The following is a 19,737-nucleotide window of genomic DNA, read 5'->3' on the forward strand; positions in this document are numbered from 1 at the left end:
ATGGGTTTCATTTGGCTCTGGTCCTGCAGGGACCCACAGGATACATTTTTCCTATTAAAAATCTTGGTAGCTCTGTACTTTTGAGGATTTTTCTATCAGAAATGGCAGTTGTAGGCTCTTGTTTGTAGCTAGTGAAAATACATAGTTGATAGCAGTGACTGTTGAAAAAAGGTGTTTTGTACCTGAGAATTTGCTCTATGAGAAAACGTTATTCTGTTCTTTATATCTGTTTTAGTTTGTGTAGGAATAAATAGGAGGCATTACTTTGGGAGTGCTCCATCCATTATGAAAGCTCATGGTTTACAAGTAGATGAATTTTCCATTTGATAGCATAGTAGTAGCCTGAATGTAAGTTAAAGAAACTCAAAGGTATGAATTTTTCTGATTATTTGGTCAACCTGAATCCATTTTCAGTGTGTGCAAATCTATATAGGCAAATTCATAGCTTCAATAATGTTAAAAGTTAGGAAACCTGCTGTCTTCAGTATAACTTGAATAGCCACTAGGTCGATAGAGCTCTGAGTCTGTTAGTGATTTGTACTTAGTTTAAAAAGAGCTACATTTTTAAATCTTCTGAAAGTAAACCTGTGTAATCTAAATCTCAATAAATCAGACTATATATGATATGTGAGGTTATATCCACATCAGCCCAGTGGAGTCATTAAATGTGGGAAGAAGAAAACAGATTGAAATGTCTCTTGTCATTAGTATGCGAAAGGCACCTTAATTTCTCACCACCATGAGAGCACATGTTCATGCATCTGAGAATGCTTGTCATTCATGTCTGCAGACAATTACTGGACCTTTACATTAGAGCTGAAGGATATTTTCACAATACTTAGACTATTCTCTAGTGAATGCTAGAAGGCAACCTCTCTCATTCACTCACATTTTATTGCAGAAGGTAGGTTTGGTTTTGAACAGTAGTCAAGTTGCTGTTCAGTCTTTGGCTGCTGAAGCAGATCTAAGTGCACTGCTAAGAAAGACTACTGGTTATGAGTTACAGATAGATAAAGTTTTAGGCCTATGAAACTTAACTACTTTTTGTTTCCAGTTAGACAAAGGCTGCTTGAGTCATTCCTTATGTGGATTATCTGATGCTTAGCAGGGAAAATTGAAGAAATCATTGAGTTTGTAGATAACTAATAAACATTCTTAAATTACTGTCTGTAAGTAAATGCTGTCAAAAAAGACCCCTACTCTTTTTATGTTATTTGTGCAGTAATATATATTAGGTGAAGAACAGAATTGAGTAGCACATCACTACTCCCTATTTAATCTCTAGTGCATGGCACTCAGGGAATTCATGCAGTGTCAGAATGGACTGTGATGTCAGAAGTATATTGATAATGCACAGCTTTATATTTCAGTTTAATTAATCCCAGATGTTGCTGTCTCATTATTATTTAGTGTCAGTAGGTGACTAGTGCATTGTTTTGTTTTGTTTTGAAATGCAGGAGAGAATAAGCTTATGCTGATCAGTAAAATAATCATTTTGAGGAGATGATAATCACTGAAATTTTGCCCTAAGCCAAGAGTGTACAGTGGTTGAGACTTCATAATCCTTTGGCCTGGGATAACCAAAAGGGTAAGTCAGTAGTTGTAGTCTCTTAAGGGCTGGATCCAGATTATTATTTGGGACTTGCATGCTGGATTCTGTTCAAGGCCCAGATTAAGCAGTGTGGTTTGCCTTTTTGTCTGTAGCACCATCTATTCTACGCAGCTGAAACTGCCTGGTAGTCTGGCCTGAGATTCTCAAGGCATTTAGTGTGCACATGCAATGTATACTGTGAAATGCCCTAGTTACAGGAGGTAGGTGTTATGATCAGTAAACTTTCTTAAAACAGGGCGTGCAGCAGTGCTTGGGAATTGTGTTGGTACCTCCATGTAGATATGCATGTGTGTAAGCTATCCAAAAGCATGTGCTGACCTTGCTGGGCACAGATTAATAGTTTTGAATGGGTTATATAAACATTTCTGAAAGTGGTAGCAATTCTTACTTTTTGCCCAATAACACTGAGTCTAAAATAGGTGTCCAGGGAGTTGAGACACATGGTTTAGAGTTCACCTCAGCTTAATGTTTGTTGAGTCATCCAGGAAACTGCATTGTCTATAAAGCTAAACGTTGATATCAAAGCTGGCTTGGACCCTGGTCTGCTTTCATGTTGTATGTAGTACTGTGGGTTCTTTATCTTTCTTGTGATCTTCTGCTAGTGAATGTACAGTAGTATGCTGTCCTATCTTTTATCTTTTGCCCAGAGAAGCTGTGGATGCCTCCTCCCAGAGGTCTTCAAGGCCAGGCTGGATGGAGCTGTGAGCAACCTGTCCTAGTGGAAGGTGTTTCTGCCTATTGCAGAGGGTTGGAATGAGATTGTCCTTAAGGTCCTTTCCAACCCAAGCCATTCTATGATTCTGTCACTAAACGGCTGCAGTTCTTTTATTAAGAGTGCCAGTTCACTCTCTGCCACTTTGGATACTGTAACTGTTGTTGACTACTAGCAAAGTTTATTTTATGAGGGGACATTTTAATATGAGTTGTTACTGACATCTCTGAGGCAATATAGGACACATGGATTTTCACAGTCATGTTTTGTGTAACGATTCGAGTCTTCTGAGGGTAAACCTTGGTTAAGCTGAAGTTTAGTCTATATTAGTAGTTCAGAATCAGTGTTGGGAAGGTGTGTGTCTGCAGTTTACCTCTTTTTCCTTCAAAACAAGTTCACTGGGGAGTAGGTGCATGAACATCTTGTTTACGATGATGACTTACAGTAGGTTACAGTAGGGATGTCTGTTCTTGGTGCAGTGGGGCAGACTGGAACATCTGTTTCAGTGGAAGTGATTTCACTTTGGGTAAGTGATTCAAATAAGCTGCATTCAGCCTGCTAGCAAGGCCTCAGTTGCAGGCAGACAGGTGATATGAGAATAGCACTGTGCATTTGACAGCTCTTTCATTCTCATCTTGTACAGTTTCTGATCATGCTCTGTAACACTATGTGAGTCAGTCTGCTTCCTGAATGCATCTCATTACCTGTAAAGTTGGGATAGTTACAGATCATTAATAGATATTATAGAATAGATAATAGATGGTTGGTCTTGACTGATAATTGAGAGGTTTCTTGGATATTTTCTTGTCACTTTAAAATGGAGAATGTTACATCCTGCTGCCAACTTTCATCCCTTTCTTTCCTTCCAAGCAAACAGACAAAAAACAAACTAACCCCATATTGTAATCATTTAGAATCAGATTTACTCATTCAGTTTGTTGTATTCACGGGGTTTGGTTTATGTCTTTTCTTTTTCCCAATTTTTCTCCTTTTTTTTTTTTTTTTAATCCTTTTTTAATACCCTCTATCTTTTTCATGGTTTAAATAGTTTCAAAGTCCAGACAAATGAAGTATAATCCTTACTGATTCCTGGTGGGCTTTTCTAGGTGTCCTCCAGCAACTGTTCTTTCAAAGTTTTGTATGCTAGCAGTATTAAAAGTTGCTGATCTCTGGTAACAGAGCTTCTCTCCATTATTTAAAAAAAGGATTAAGTTTTAAGCTCCCCAATGATAAGGAATCTGTCCAAACTCCCATGAACTTTTGCTAATGTCATTTCAGAGTTCACTGGTTTCTTTGCTTATTTCCTTTAAAAGTTTGTGAATGTATGTTATGCAAACTATGTTCTTGTAACCTTTGCTAGTAACAAGTTTGGTTGTATCTTCAGCACATGGTTCCCTCCAGCACCCAAACATAATTAATTTCAGGGATGAGCATTAATTATGTACAAAGGACCTGAAGATCATTGACTGTAATGGGAATGGTGATATCAAGCACCTTTTTATTTGAGAAGAGTTTTTTCAAGGAGCTTTATCTCTTTTATTTGGATTCTTTTTCTCTCTAACATTGTATTCCCACAAATTTCTAACTTCTTCTGAATGGAAGAGAGCCAGGTAGCCCTTGTGTGAGAGCATGAATACTGCTTTAATTTTCAGCTTTTTAATTGTAAGTTATTACTTTTGCTCGGAGAAATGATCTCTAAATGAAAAAGCCTTACAACATCGAAAGCAAATATATCTTCCACAGAACCCTGAAAATTCTACTCTACTCCTATATAAATCAGCATGTATCTCATACTGCGAGCTACTTGATAGCTTACTGTACATTAATCTAGAGAGCATATGATTATAGTTTTCTATTTTACTGCTTTTGTCTTTGTAATGCCTTGTAATTTTCTGTTAATTCCTGATTTTATTATTGTTTTGGGCTGGAGATCTTACTTTCATGTGTTCCTCTGTCTTCTATATATAACTTTTCTGAGAAACTGTTGGTGTTTGGTGTTACATGTGTTATTCTTTGATGGGCAATAATATGCATCCTCTTATTTTGGTTAGCCTGTACAGTGCTTTTCCTGCACTTTTGCAGAAGCACCAAACTACATTCTAAATCTTGATCAATTTTAATTGATTATCAATTACCATAAAATTCTGCTGTGTCATTCTTCTTTTCACCCTGTATTTATAGTGTTTTTTTTTCCAATGTTTTCATTTTTTTTTAGGCATAACATAGGCTTTCCCATTGTAGAGTGCTCTTCTGAAGGAGACTTTATTATTTCCAAACCACCGGACACAGGGGGACTGATCTCCTTTGGCACTGTGGCTGAGCAGTTGGTGTATGAAGTGGGCAATCCTCAGCACTACCTTTTACCAGATGTCACGTGTGACTTTTCTGAAGTTTCCATCACTGAAATTCCAGGTTAGTCTGCCTTTATGATAAGAGATGTGCAAACTAGATGATCAAACTAAAGCTATTACTGTAATTTCCATGTTTTATCTGTGTATTCCTTGCTATATCCGTTCCTTATGGCATGATATGTAACCGATATTTTTCATAGAAACAGATTGCCTTGAAAAGACTTTGTTTTTTTTCAAGGGACTTTGTTAGAAATTGTCTAAGGAATTGTAACCATACTCTTACTTTTCTTGCTGGTTTTCTAATCTAAGTCTTCGATTGCTTCTCTATCTGCTTCACTTTCAAGGCATCTCTAACACCAGCCAAGACTTTGAACTGTGCTCCACTGTGATTTCATATTTTTTTCAAACTATAGCTCAGTTTATTTGCTTAAAAAGGTGGGTTTTGTTTTGTTTTGTTTTACATTAGAAACATAACAATGAACAACTGTATTATTCTATGTGTCACTTAATAATAGTGTTTTCCCTAGGCATAATTAGTTGCATCACTCTAAGTAGTAGAGGCTTGCTTAGGCAGAGGACATCCACTGAGAAACAGTACTTTTCCACCCTCAAACCTACCATAGTCATATGAACAGCCAACAGGCTAAAGGTGCTTATAACTCTTGTTCCAAGTTTGGACTCAAAGGCAAAGCAACAAAACAAAACCCTAAAAGCTCTCAACTACAAGATTTGTTGATTGGATTAGAGTGTGTGATAAAAATGTTCAGCTACAATCATTTGAAGTTTTACTGCACCTGTAATATGTATATTCGTTTTCACTCTAATGGAATTTAACCTGTCACACCATGCTGAGTGCCTTTGTAAAACTTAGAACAACTGAAATTTCCAATTAAGAACTTCCTGGGGAAAATACAGTGCTTCAATAACAAAAGTACTGTAAAATCATAGAGTGAATCTTGTGCTCAAGCAGTCTTTTAAGAAAAAAAGGAAAAGAGAACCCTAACCTTCCTATGAACTTTCAGCTTGCAAATGACCTGATATGACATGTTTGAACTTAAAATGAACTTTCACATGAACTTTCAGTTAGTCTTCTTAGAAATATAGCAGATGGAAAATAGACAGATTTCTTAAATATTTTTAGTTTGAAGTGCTTTGACACGTACACCAGTAAAAACAGGGCATGCTATCTGGTTTTGCTGTTTACATTGCTGATTTTATTGTCCTGCTGGATTAGTGACAATGAACTGAGAGGTGCTTCTGTTTTCTTTTAGTCAATGGATGTTATGCATTTTGTTTTGTGGGCTTTGTTTATGTTACTCCTTGCCCAGCCATATGAAAGTCTTCCAAATTTTTACTGACTGTAGGGATATCTTTTTTTTTGAAAAATAAATCATTTTCCTCTGTTGAACAAACCTCGTTTCAGCCTTGCAGAGAGTGATGATATTTGTGCATGATACTTAAAACTAAGGTGAGTTCATCTGATTCCGTTTTTCAGATGTATTCTGAAGGGATTTTTGTTTTGATCGCTTCAGAGTATTTCTGTAAAGCTTGAAACAGTTTCCTAAATATTTGCAAGCACAGATACAGTGTAATGCTGTCAGTCTGACCTGAGATGCTGGCCCTGCGCTGCTGATTTTTAAGTTCACCTACTTATTCCAGTTCAAACTTGAACCTTATGACATGGCAGCATTTTCTTGTTTCATTTTGTTGTTCATATACCTAATACTGAACAAGGTAGTTGCATTGGAACATATATTCAGACTGTTCTGTTTCTGTTATCGAGAAGGCTGAAGTTAAATTATTCCTTTATTGAACAAATAAGCTACCACTGTTCTGGTTCTGTTTCTTTGCCAAGTGTGAGGGACTCACACTTGTTGTCCACTTCAGCAAGCTGCAGTAAATGACATGCTCTGTGTGTGTAAGCAGTGTCTGGTTCTGGAAAGTAACTACTGGATCTAAACTTTTAAGGTCTCTTTTTTTGTTAAGAATTTATAATGTTAATATAAATGTTTCAAGCATTTTGCTAAAAGACTCATTGAAGTTAGAAACATAGCCATCATGTTTCAGTTCAGAAGGCAGAGAGGAACATTTTGTAGAAGGTTCTCTCTTCTGTGGGGTAGTACAGTGATTTGTTTTTCTGATAAAATGCATTTGATTAACATAAGAGCACGTCTTTGAAAGTTAATTTGAAGAAGCTCAAGTATTGATTTTTTTTTTTTTTAACCACTCCAGGTTTTGAAGGCGGAGCAGTGAAAGTTCACGGAGCAAAAGGATCACCTCCTTCAATGTTTTATAAGGTATTACTTTCCTTCTAACTAAGGAATACCTTACGCTCCATTTAAGGTTTGATATTTTGGAGAAAATAAAAATATTTTCTGCCAAAAATTGTTGCCTCTTTAACATCTTTACACAAACAAGTTCACCCATGTTGTTGCTGAATAAGTAACAAAGAGACAAAGACCAAACATACATTACTAGATGCATAAACATGATTATTTATGTAACAGGCAAATCCAGATATAGCCAGAAGCGGCTGAAATGGTTCTTTTTAAGAATAAATTGTGATGTGTTATTCAGCTTTTCAGCTCCAGAGTGTATCTCGTGTACCAAAATGTATAGGTTCAAAATAATTTAAGATATCAGTGAGAAGCAATACTGAGTTTTACAGTTCTACAGGTTTGACTTTTCACATTTTAAGTAATAGAGTAAGTTTACTGATTATCATGCTTTCTTATCATTCCACTACTGTGATTTTAAAGAAAATAACTGTTGGAGAGCATTTATCAGTACTGAATCACATGTATTTTTTAATCCCTTTCTCATTAGGTAAGTGCCACTTACCTTGATGGTTTCAGAGCTACTGCTGTCTGTCCAGTGGGAGGTCCAAAGTCAGTACAAAAAGGAAAACTCACTGCAGAAAGTATTCTCAAAAGGTCAGTATTTGTTGCTCGAAAGGGGTTTTGGTTATTTGATATTCAGAGATAATGAAAATAGAATGGTGACATGATGGTAATCACATTAGCCTTGTAAGAACCATAAAAGACAGAAGTCGGGAGGATGCTTCAAGACCTTAGTTGACTGAAAAGAGGTTTCCTGAACAACCTGTAACTACACTTTTAAACTGTGTTTGACAGAAAGGAAAAAGTTAGCAAGTATTGTTCAAAATGGACAGCTGTGACCCAAATGTATTAGATTCCAGACACATTTTAATTTCATTTCTTTTCCACTGAACTTATTATCAAAATTTCAAAGCTATAAAATGTAGGCAGTTTACCAGAATTGTTTTAGACAAAATATATTATTACCTTGAAAAATGGGACTAATGTTGTTTTTATTTGCTGGAATAATTTTCCATTTGGAAAACAGTTTGATAAACCTCTAGTCATATTGTCATGCCTGGATATTTGTAGGAGGGATTCCTTTTAAATATAATTGTCTGTACTCACAGAAGTCTTGGAACATTTATTCCAATAGCATCCAAGCTTCCTAGTTATGTGAGCTATTGCTTTCTTCTCAGTTTTATATAAGACTTCTTCTCTGTCATTCATCAATTATACAGCTGTGGAACAAGCTCTCTTTGCTAGACACCTTTTAGAAATCAAGTAAATCGAGTATTTTTTCCCATGCTCATTGGAAGAGAAATGGCCTCAGTGGTAGCATAGTGACCACCTTCATTTTTTTCTTATATCAATAAGAATTTCACTTTAGATTTAAGCCTATATCATGTTCCAGGTGCCATTTTTAATAATTACAGCAGTGGTGATATTGCTAGTGTCTTCAGAGTAGTCAATTGATGGAAAATGTGTAATTACAATAATTTAATTTTAATTTTTAAAAGTACGTCCAGTGTTTCAGCTGATTAAATCTCTCAAACAGCCAGAAGGTTTCCAGACAAAGAAGGAAAGGAAAAGCAATTTAGCTGCTTCAGTATTTAACTCATTTTTCCAGTCTGCAACTTGTTAACATTTTGGACTACTTATCATAGTTTTATTATGATAAAGCATTTTTCCTCTCACATATTTATTTTGCTGTAATTTTTTGGGTTTTGGACTTTATATGACTGTTAAAAAAACAAAAGATGAAGATCATTCTCAGTTTGTTCAGTGTTTGAAAGATAGGCTGCCTTTTATGAACCTTTAGGTATACCAATTTAATTGTCAACCCTGCCCCAAAAAAGTGTCAATTGCTGTTTCTCTAAAAGCAGCATGTGTTGTTATGGTGTATTTTTAAAAAGCCAGTTTTCATTATGAATCACCATTGGGCAAATGTAGCATTCTTGAAACAGCATGCTTTGGGGAGAAATAGCCTTACAGAATTAGTATGAGGAAATTCACAGGGCCAGAATAGGCAAGTGTGAGTAATGAAAAAGGGTTCTTACAATTTTTGTTAGATTCTTGGCATTTGTGTTGTATGTTCATTAATTAGAACTGAATATCTGTACCTTTGAATAAAAGATCCTCCTTCAGTTACATTTTCTTCATTGGTGGCTGTGGTGTAGTGAGGTGATTTATTGGTGGGTCATAATGTTGCAGGAGAAATAGAGGTAAGAAATAATGTGAAAACCAGGAAGACTGCATGTACTGTAATAGCCTTTCAAGCACTTCTTTTTTTTTTTTAAGATAAAATACCATCTGTTTGGCTTTGCCTATCATCTGTCATATAATTTGAATAAAGAAAGGCTCAAACTGAAACGCAGGGAGAAATTCAGAGGTGTGACATAGTCCATATCACTTTGGATCTAATATTCCTGTTCATTTGTGTAGTGAAAGCTACTAGTAACCAGTTAACATTGCAGAGCAAATTCCTGTGACCGCACAGGGCTACTACAGAGAATTGCTTTGAGACAGTTTACTAATTAACAAAAAAAAAATCATTTGTTGCAGGACGCGTCTTATTTTCAGTCAGCTCGGGTACGAAGATTACAGTGCAGTTAACATACAGATTTTAGGGTCTGAAGATACATATGGACCGCATGCTAGAAGGAGTATAGATGGTGTAAGTATTCAGTGGAGTGTTCTTAAACTTTTACTGACCTCCTCTTCTTAATCTCTCCATATCGTTGTCTTTTCCATAACTTTAAAGGAAGTTGCTGTCATCTTGGGAATTTCACCCCACCATCTTGCAAAGAATTCAGTGTCGTACTTAGTGTACAAAATTACACTGACAAAGTCTTTGCAGTATTGGGTCTTCCAGAAGCACTGATAAGGAAACTTACAGAAATGTTGTGATCTGTTCTAGTGTTGTTCATGTCAAGAAATACTTTAAACGTTCTTATGATGCAGACTTTAATTGCTATATGGCACAACTCTAGAAAACAGCATTATACAAGAAAACGCAGAATTATTGTTGCCTGTGCTGAAGCTCTGTAGGTCCTATATGCGAAACAGTCTTCAACTACATAATTCTGCAGCGTGTTTTGTGACATGTTGAATTCATCTGTAAGAATATGAATGATGGCTGCAGCCTCTGCAGCTGTGATATCCAGATTGTTTTCCTTATCTAGGAATGGAAGACCTTTTCATAGGAAGAAGGCTGTAAATTTTGTCCCCACTTACATGCACTTAAAATATTTAGACAGTTTAGATTGTTCCAAAACAGTAGGATCTAATTCTTTTCTGTCAATGAAAGTCTTGCAAAAACCTTATGGTATGCTTGTCAAAACTCAGCTCTGTGAGTTTGATCTTAGCAATGCCAGTGTGTGAAATAGCTGAAAATGTGTCTATGTAGGGGAAAAATAAAAAGATAGTGAAACTTTTATAATAGAAATTAATTACTCTTAGAAATGAGAGAAGTTGACAAGTTGTGTCTGGAGCTGTATGTGCTTTAGTTCTTGAGCTTCTGTTTTATTTTACACAGCAGCAGGAGTTGCTTCCTATGGAGCCATCTATGATATGGTCTTTTTAGGATGACAAACCCTGCTGCATTAAGTGTTGTACTGAGATTGCAGAAGGAAAATATTGGAACGTAGGAGCATATTTTCCAGATATTAAACTTCTTTGTACCAGTTCCATTTGATTAGGCATTCATTTTTTAATGATATCATTACATGGGAAGTTTGTTGCTCACTAGAGTGAATAATGATTTGGAAAAGAACAGCTTCTCTGTTCTTCCTGTTCAGTTTGCCTTGCTTGCAGTATACTGAAGACATTTTTCAAACCAAGTTGAATATTTACAGTATTTCTCATATTTTAGCCTCAGCTTCCAGGTTTTACAATAAAATTAAATGCAGCAGTATCTCTGTTGTACGTGCTTTCCATACATGCCTGCAATAGGATGTGAAAGTTGAAGCTGAAACACAGGAAGCTGCTTTACAACCTTATCTTCTTCACGCTGGTTCTCCGATAGAGGAACCTCATCTGGAAAGTGGTGGCAGTAGCTTCAGAGCAATGGGGGAAGAAAGGGGTTTGCTTTACCATTTAAAACAAAGCTGTAAACTCATGAGAGAAACATACGCCCTTTAGTAGATATATTCTCTTTCTGATTATGTCTTTCTGTACAAAATCAGTTGTGCTTGTTTGGATTGCAAGTAACAGTGGTCAAAAGCATGCTGTGCTTGGTGGTATATTATCATACAAGAGAAACAGTCCATGCTTTGAATATTTGTCCATTAAATTGTGCACTGACTATGTATCTCAGAGTTGGGTCCATTTAGTGTAGAGTGAGACTATGCATAGCACTGAATATTACCAACGAAAGAGGGTAGCCTTGAGAAAGACAAAAATCCTTGCTTCCTTTTTTTTTTTCTCAGTCACTCCACCTGTTTCCATAGCTATTGTCTGCCATTCTGATAGCTTGCTTTATCAGCAGAAGCTGTGGATCAGAGTCAGCACTGAATAACTCTGGTGGTATTTAATTGCTAATACTTCCTGCTCTGATTTTTCTGTTCTTGAGGAAGAAGGGATTATGGCAATGTCACAGTATCAGTGAGTTCATGATTTAGAAACACTGGATGTGCTTCACGTGAAAGTTATATATTAACAGTACCCGACCTATTTGTTGGTTTATAAAAACAGCGTTGGGTGTGGGATCTGTGCAGAGCAGTTTATTCATTATTGCAGTAATGGGCGCACACCGCTACTGACAAGAGAGAAATTGCGCCACTAGTCAGTGAAATCCATTCTGTTATATACCCTGGATCTGACGCAGGTAATACCTCTCCTGGCATTCATTGGTTGACCGCCTCAGACTCACAGTCTTCCGATGCTGTTGCTACATTACGCTTCTGTTGTCTTTGGGTATGTTCTGTATCTTTTATGATGATAAGCGGCCTATGCTGACCTCTTCCCTACCCTATATAATTACCTTACCTAGTGCCTGTGCCAATTTTACCTAGGTCAAAACACCCCTGTCTCAACTTTACTCTGTTCGGAAGCTTTCTTTGTGAAAGGCAACTTTTCCTATGCTACATACAGAAATACTGACAATTTATGCTGCAAAAACACAACCTACCTCTCACAGGCTTAAATGCAGCATTCAAGAGTTCATGCAGTTTAGAAGCAGGAAGCAGATGTGAATATGTAAGCAGGCTTTCTGCAAGAGTATTTCCTGTTAATTATTAGTAATAGTAATGTAATGAATCTCCAGACAGTTTTGTGGGGGATTTAAAAATAAAGAGGAAAGACAGTTTCTATTTGTAGCATAGCCACGTGTTTTTCTGCAGGGCCCTTTGCTGCTGTGTTTTAGCTGGAGAGTTGGGAATTTTCTGTGTCTCTGTGAGCTGGAATAAATGAGTTTGTTCATTTTGGAATTTTAGTATATATATGAGTTAGTGTACAGGAATTAGTAGTCTGTTAAAATAACTGCCTCTTTGGGACAGTCTTACAGTAGCCACAATAACTGGCATGGAATACTGCAACATTTATTCTGAACACCATTTCAGCAGCTGTCAATAGGAAACACAACCGTGTTTTTACATCTTTGAAGCTACTGAAGTTCCTGAGACTGACTTGAGATTTTCTGATGTTGTCATGATCTACAGTATTATTTTTGTGAACGTGTATGCTGTATATGCTCGGAAATTATACTTACGAGACATATGTATTTCAAAAGCTGTTTACTTTTATGCAGTGTTTTTAAAGAATGCACCACTAGAGAAGCATTGACAATTAAAATAAGTAGGACTAAAGTTAGGAGATATATTAAAAGACAGGCAGTTCAGGAGTTTGGATCCAGCATGCACTTTCTCTAGTTATTTTGAAGTCGAAAGCATTTAAGTTTAAAATGCTTACTTGAGTCTTAAAACTTGCTAAGAGGCTGTAGGTGTTCACAGGTGTTTTTGTTGGAAATCTGGTATTTTTTAATTCTGTTCTCTCTAAACCACCAAGGATTAGGTTTGACTACTTTTCTGTGAGCAAATCTGTTTATTTCTTGATGCTAAGAGAAGTAGCCTTGGCCCTAGAGCATTCTCAGTGCCCACCTCATTGAGTGAAACAATTTCCTTACGAATTTGTGTTCATTATAGCACTTGATTTTGAAGGGTGTTTTGATGCACAGCATTGTAACAGTCTGAAGTACCCAACAGTTGATTACTGGTAAAAGTGATGAAACATGAACTGAAAGTTACAGATATGTTTGATGGAAAGCCACTAAATGAAAATTATAGTTAATATTGAGCATGAGATGTCCGTTAGATTTGCTCTGAATGCTGAGCTACAGTTACTTTTTGATTTGACAGATATATCTGCTGCTGTTCTGCTGCTAAGCTAATCTGCTTTTTCAAAGCAGGGTCCTCGGGAAGCTGTTATTTGGATTGCAGTACATCATAAGCAAAAAGAAGCTTTAGAAATCTTCTCCAAAGAGATTGCACCGGCTGGAACTGGCATGGGTAAACATTCACAACTTTCTCTAACAATATAATCTGGCTGCCTGTGTCAAACTTTCACATCTAATTAAAAAGTTTTAAATAGTATACTGCAGTGAGAATGCTAATGGTCTCCATCTAAGTCTTTATTCACACTGTGCATATTAGCTCCCCAACTTAAATTCTGATCTTGCACTATTATGTCTAGCCTCACAGTAATGCCTTTAACTTTTGACTTTGAGTGAGTGTGTTGTACTGGATTTTTTTTTCCGTTGACTTCTGATGTAAAGACAAAACACCAGGATTTAATTAAAAGTCCGTCTTAGTTTTAAGATTATACAGTTTTAAGTATTTGCACAAGGGTCACCTGTTATGAAATCATCTATGCTTTTTTTGTGTTAGTAGATATTTGTTCCAAGAAAAACTTTGCACATATTCACTGTGATTTTCACTGGATTCTCATAGCTTTCCAGGAACACTTATTAACTCATCACTTTGAGCAATTTTTTTTCCCTCTCTTTTTTTCTCTTCTCTTCCCAAGTCAAATCTAAATGTTACCACTGTATTTGTCTTAGTTGTAAGGAATACATTTAAATGCTGGGATTTGACTGCTGCTTCCACTATAAATGCTCATATTATCTTTTTAAAATGCATTTGAAATTTGGAGAGCTTCTTTTGGAAGACTGGAGCTTGGCTGTGTTGCAATTGCTTCTCTGTACCTAATGGAGCAATGCACTGATTTACATGAATCTTCAAATTAAATTACTCAACCTGAATGTCAACTTCCGTAGCACATTTAGAATCCTGATTCATGGAGGCTGAATTTTGCTGTGCAATTAAATAATTGGTCCATTTTATTTTAGTGGATTCAAAATCACATGGAACTTAGTATGGAACTTAGCATGTTCTCTTGCTCTCTGTTGTCTTTACAGTGGTATCAGAGCTGTAGTACAGTACTCTTTTCAGTTGTGTTTATAGAAGAAATGTTGATGCATGGTCATATTTTTTTTTTCATTTTCCTTTTTTTTTTTTTTTTTTTTTTTTTTACTCCATTCTACAAGACAGAATACAGTAATTCAGAAGTAATTAGGAAGATTCATTTTAAAATATTTTGCAATTGTGAAGGTTATTTGGTGGTTCATCATCCCTTTTTGGCCACAAGGGCACACTGCTGGCTCATGGCCGACCTGTCGTCTACCAGGACACCCAGGTCCCTCCCTGCAGAGCTCCTCTCCAGCAGGTCTTCCCCCAGCCTGTACTGGTGCATGCAATTATTCCTCCCTAGGTGCAAGACTCTACACTTGCTTCTGTTAAACCTCGTCCAGATTCTTACTGCCCAGCTCTCCAGCCTGTGCAGGTCTCGCTGAATGGCAACACAGCCTTCAAGCATGTCAGCCAATCCTCCCAACTTTGTATCATCATCAAACTTGATCAAGGTCATTGAGGAAGATGAAGATAATAGTTGCTAGTGATTTAGTCTTTAGTGTTCAGACTTAATTAACAGTACAATTTTAGAGCTGTTTTCTTGTTCTATGAAGTGTACTTTTGCATACTTTTTAAATTCAGATAGATTGTCCTGACTAAAGCCAAGTGGGGAGGAATCTCAAGAAAAGCCTTGCTGAATGAGTGTTGTTATTTGTAGTTTAATAGGTCAGTAGCTAAGAAGTGTTTTATTAATAGCTTAAATCATGTGCTGACCCTTATTTCACATTGAAATGACCAGAGTTTGACACTGAGATGACAGCTGGTTAATGCAACTTGAGATTTTAAAGTACTTGCTTGTATGTAAATATTATGACTGATCTCATAAGTGTGTTGGAAGATACTTCAAGGAACGTCGTAGTTTATTGCAGTCTCCTTTTTTGTTTGTGAATAATATTGCAAAAGATAATTTATCTGCTGTATGCAGAGGATATTAATAACTAGACTGTATAATTGACCACCATTAAAAAGAAAGTATATGATTTGTACTTTTGTTAAAATACACTGTAAGAACTAACTATAAACATATAGCATATAGATAATTCCTTAACGTATACAATAAATACATTGACCAGCTTTTGTTGGAGCTGATTCAGTCACCACCAGGAGACATGGCTGTACTTTGGAACACAATGAAGTTTCAAAGACAGTATCAGCTATTGAATTTAAACTGCTCAAGGCTTTTAAATCTCTACCAGTCAGACCATTTTGATGCTTTTTGTTTTTAGTCCAAAATGTTTTACAAATTAGAACTAATGCAGTCTCCCTTCTTTCATATATTGCGCATTTTATTCTGTTGGAAAGAGCATAGAGTTGTGCAAAGGTATGATTTGTGGCAGAAATAGGTTAAGAGACATCTACAAGTGTCATATCTATGGCATGCATTAGAATTTACTAGAAGAGTCAGTTATTCATGTTGAAATAGATTTTCAGGCCACATCCTCAGACTTGGGAAATAAATTGTTCTAGGGAATGGTTTGTTACTGGATCAGACCCTTGAGACAAAATAAATATTCGGTGTGATGGTACTATACATGCAGATGAACAGAATATAGATGGATTAGGAAAGTCTGAAACTGTTTTATCAACTTGAAGGCATTCCAGATAAATTACCAGCCATAAGCCACAGTCAATTGAAGATCTGGTTCATCTTCTCTGCTTAAAGTCTAAATAGGAATGGCATGTGCGTGTGTTAAATTATACTTAGAAGTGCTTCAGTCCTACGTATGTTAACGTAAGCAATGGACTGAATAATTCTAACATAGAAATGAATAATATTGCTGCTGGCATGTAACAACATAGCTTTGCTTTGCCATTACACTTAAGTGCAGGGTAGCTACGGTATGTTCTGAGAAAGGACATTCTGCACTGACACGCTGCATTACAGAAGCTTATGCTGGAGGAGTTTGCAAAAGTAGTGATAGCAAGCAGCAATAGGAGGTTATCATAGCCTCAGAGTGCGAGTACTTGATGCTTTTAGATTTTTATATTGTTTTCTTGTTAGTGCTCAGAGAACTGCTTTGTCCTGGGAGCCAAGTTTCACTGTATGAGAGCAGACAAGGGAAGAGCTTTCTTTGTGAGCTTTCAGGAAGTTGAAATAGATTTTGGAGCAAAATCTGGTACCCTTAATGAGCAGTTCAGCTGTCTAGTGGGAAGTGAGCCATGTGACAATCCACAGATAATATTAAATTAACTTTCTGAGCCTGTTTTCAACATGACCTTACCATATCCCACTTCCTTGCCCAACAACCTAAATAAACTAGGAGCATAATTCAGTCAGCAAATAATGGCTATTGGTTTTAATATTGAATTCATTTTCTTTTTTTTCCTTGAAAGAGCACATAGGTAGTGTTTGTTGAGTCTAATCTTCCCTGGATCATTTGAAACTGTGTAATTGTAAGAGATTAGTTTCCATTCTGTCCACATCCGTGTTATTTGCAGCAGAGCTTGGTGGGTCGAGGGTTGATTACTCATGGTTCATTTATTTGAGATTAATTGATTGATTGATTGATTGATGGAACAGCATGCCTTATCAAAGACTTTAGTAAGGCATCTTGCTTAAATGTAGTTTCAGGGAAATCACTCCTCCAGTGAACATGAATCTGGACTGTAACATCAACCTGTGCTATGTTGCTCCCGTGCTACCACTTGGTCTGCATTGCCAAGGCACCAAACCTAAGCTAAAGCAACTTGCTGAGAGGTAGAGGTTATCAGTGTGAGCTTTTTGCCATGAGAATGTGTTTCTTGGCATTTGGTCAGAGAGAATACACCTGGAAGAAGCATGAAGGAAAGTGGGCGCATGTTAGTCAGGATAAACTTGGGTAAACACACCATTTGGGATGCTTAATTCCTAGGCTGATTTAACATACACTCTTTACAGAACTTCAGAGGAAAGAAATTGTAGGGAACTTAGATGTATCATGTATGCATACTATCTATGCCATGCAGACAGGATAGAAGATAAGCTAGGAAGAACAGAACTGTTTATTTCAGGAATACTGATCTGTCAGATGGGTTTAAGGGCAGTAAAGCCTAACAACCAGATGCTGAGAAGAGTCTAATCACAGTACTGATTTACTACAAATCTTGAATCATGCTAGTGACTTAAAGCTCCTAAAATGCCTATGTAGAAAAGAGAAAGAAAGATTGGGATCTGTAGTGCAGAGGAACCTAAAACCAGCTAAGGTAGCCAGTGAAAATGCTTGAGAGAGAGATGCATCTGCAATGGTTAATCTAATAAAGCAACAGGAAATCATGCATGGATCTGGTCAGAGTTGTTTCTTTGCTCTCTTGAAAAGTGAAAAAAAACTAACATTCCCCACCTTCTTTTTGTGCCAGTTGTGTTGCCTGACTGGCATTGGCATAGAAAAAGAAAGATCACTAGGGTCTTCCTTTGAAGCAGTTTATGCCTTGCTCATCTTGAGACAAAACCACCTTTTTTTTTTCTTTTTTTTTAAGACACACTGCTTTTCACATGTTTTGCCATTTTACATGCTCTTTAAAACGTTTGGTTATATTAAGCTGATGCCATATGTAATTTGCTAGATGTTTCCAAGTATTAATAAATCTTTGTTATAGAAATTATTTTAACTGCCTTAAGCAGTTGAGCTTTGATAATTATGAAGATGAACTTAACAGTTATTTTGTGAATTTCATTTTCATCTCCAGCTCCTGGCCTCACTGGAATTATTGGAGGGCGCCCTAGAATGTAAGTTAATTTCTTTAAATAAAATTTTGCTTTATTAATAATGAAATTTAAGTTATTTCTGCATTCATTGAGCTTACTAAAATAGTTCAGAGAAGTGTTGCTAATCATGGATAAAAAGCTTTCAAATTTCCAAGTGATTGCGAAGTATGTGAATAATCTGAAGATTTTCATTCTTTTTTATTTAAATGCACTTATGATTGCTTTGTTTATGTAGATCTCCAGTTTTGAAGCCATTTTTCTTCCATTATCCAAAGAGCAATGTCCAGGTAAGACTTACTACTTATAGTCTGCTCTGTTTCTTCTGAAGTCTTTAAAAAAATCATGCTGACTTGCCATTTCTAAGCAACTGGAGAAGAGTGGAGAAGAGGAGGCTCAGGGGAGACCTCATTGCACTCTACAACTTCCTGAAGGGAGTTACTTGAAACCACAGTGATAAACTGTGGATAGTGGAGAAGTATTACAAAATCCCTTTTTGTTTTGGAAGAAGTTAGAATAGAAACATTCAGTTGGAAGGCACCTATGGAGATCATGTCCATCTGTCTGATCACATCAGGGATGAACAGGAGTTGGAGCTTATTATTAAGGGCATTAACCAGCTGCCTCTTAAATACTGATGGCATTGAATGAACCACCTCCCTAGGAAGCCCATTGCTGCATTTGATCATCCTTACAGTAAATAATTTTTTCCTACTATCTGGTCTGAACCTTCCGTGGTGCAGATTTGTGATGTTGGAGCACTTAACATTCTTATTGCTGCTGACAATTGTATGGCTGGCTTGTCTTTGTGTAATATTAAAGTACTGTCTTTATGGAAGTTCAGGCTACCGCTTTCTCAAATCACATGTAAAATTACAAATGAGTGCCGTGTTCCAGGTATGGTGAAATGCCTGCTAAGATTAAATTGTAACTTCATTTAGCAAGGGAAGACAGCATTGTCTCTTACTCTTAACAATACAGAAAATCAAACTGTTTATTCTAGGGAACTAATCTGGTGAGCACACTAATATGTTCATAAAGATATTGTGTCACCATTGAAATGCAACAAAGGTTATATAAAAGCGTGGTCTAAGTGTTTCAGACCCTGGGCCAAAGTTTTAGCCGTGTATTAAGAAAGTTCTCGCTAGAGATTGCAGAGTAAATAAGGTACAAATTAACTGCTTTTCTAGATTGGAGTCTAGTTGCCATAGAGATAAACTTAGAATTTGATCTAAACCCAAAAATACTACATAAGGAGATTTTCAGATACGTTAATATTGCCACAGTGGGTTCTTTTGTGTTTGATAATACTTTTCTGGATTTCAGGTTGGATTCAATATCACGTTGGTTATGTGTTGTTTTCACCGCTCTTACACAATTGTCCTGATTTTACCATAGGTCACAAGTGGTTTTACTATGCAAACATGAGTTATTTTCCAAGTATGCTTTTTCATGTTTAAGGGGTAACCTAAAACTTGTGCTAGGAGAAAGAATCCTTCTGAAGGCAAGAATAACTTGTCTCCTTTTTGTTTGTTAGTCTTCCCTTTAAATAAGCTCAATGGGCCTTTGTTGTTATTAGCTGTTTTCAAAGAACAA

General features: G+C 36.5%; 1 protein-coding gene across 3 annotated transcripts in view; it reads left to right on the forward strand.

Moving 5' to 3' along the window:
• Positions 1–19,737, forward strand: part of LOC107313042 — a 38,940-nt gene that overhangs the window by 8,138 nt on the left and 11,065 nt on the right. For 2 of the 3 annotated variants that reach the window (XR_001554753.2, XM_015860951.2), the window contains exons 9-15: positions 4,540–4,736; positions 6,908–6,972; positions 7,502–7,608; positions 9,559–9,670; positions 13,397–13,499; positions 18,126–18,165; positions 18,380–18,431. Coding sequence is in view for 2 of the 3 variants with exons in the window: in XM_015860951.2 (XP_015716437.1) it covers positions 4,540–4,736; positions 6,908–6,972; positions 7,502–7,608; positions 9,559–9,670; positions 13,397–13,499; positions 18,126–18,165; positions 18,380–18,431 (676 nt within the window). In the remaining variant the exon portion in view is untranslated. The remainder of the gene's footprint in view (positions 1–4,539; positions 4,737–6,907; positions 6,973–7,501; positions 7,609–9,558; positions 9,671–13,396; positions 13,500–18,125; positions 18,166–18,379; positions 18,432–19,737) is intronic. The other variant, XM_015860952.2, reaches the window with a different exon arrangement.

Source organism: Coturnix japonica, chromosome 4 (genome assembly GCF_001577835.2).
Source record: "Coturnix japonica isolate 7356 chromosome 4, Coturnix japonica 2.1, whole genome shotgun sequence".
Taxonomy (NCBI): domain Eukaryota; kingdom Metazoa; phylum Chordata; class Aves; order Galliformes; family Phasianidae; genus Coturnix; species Coturnix japonica.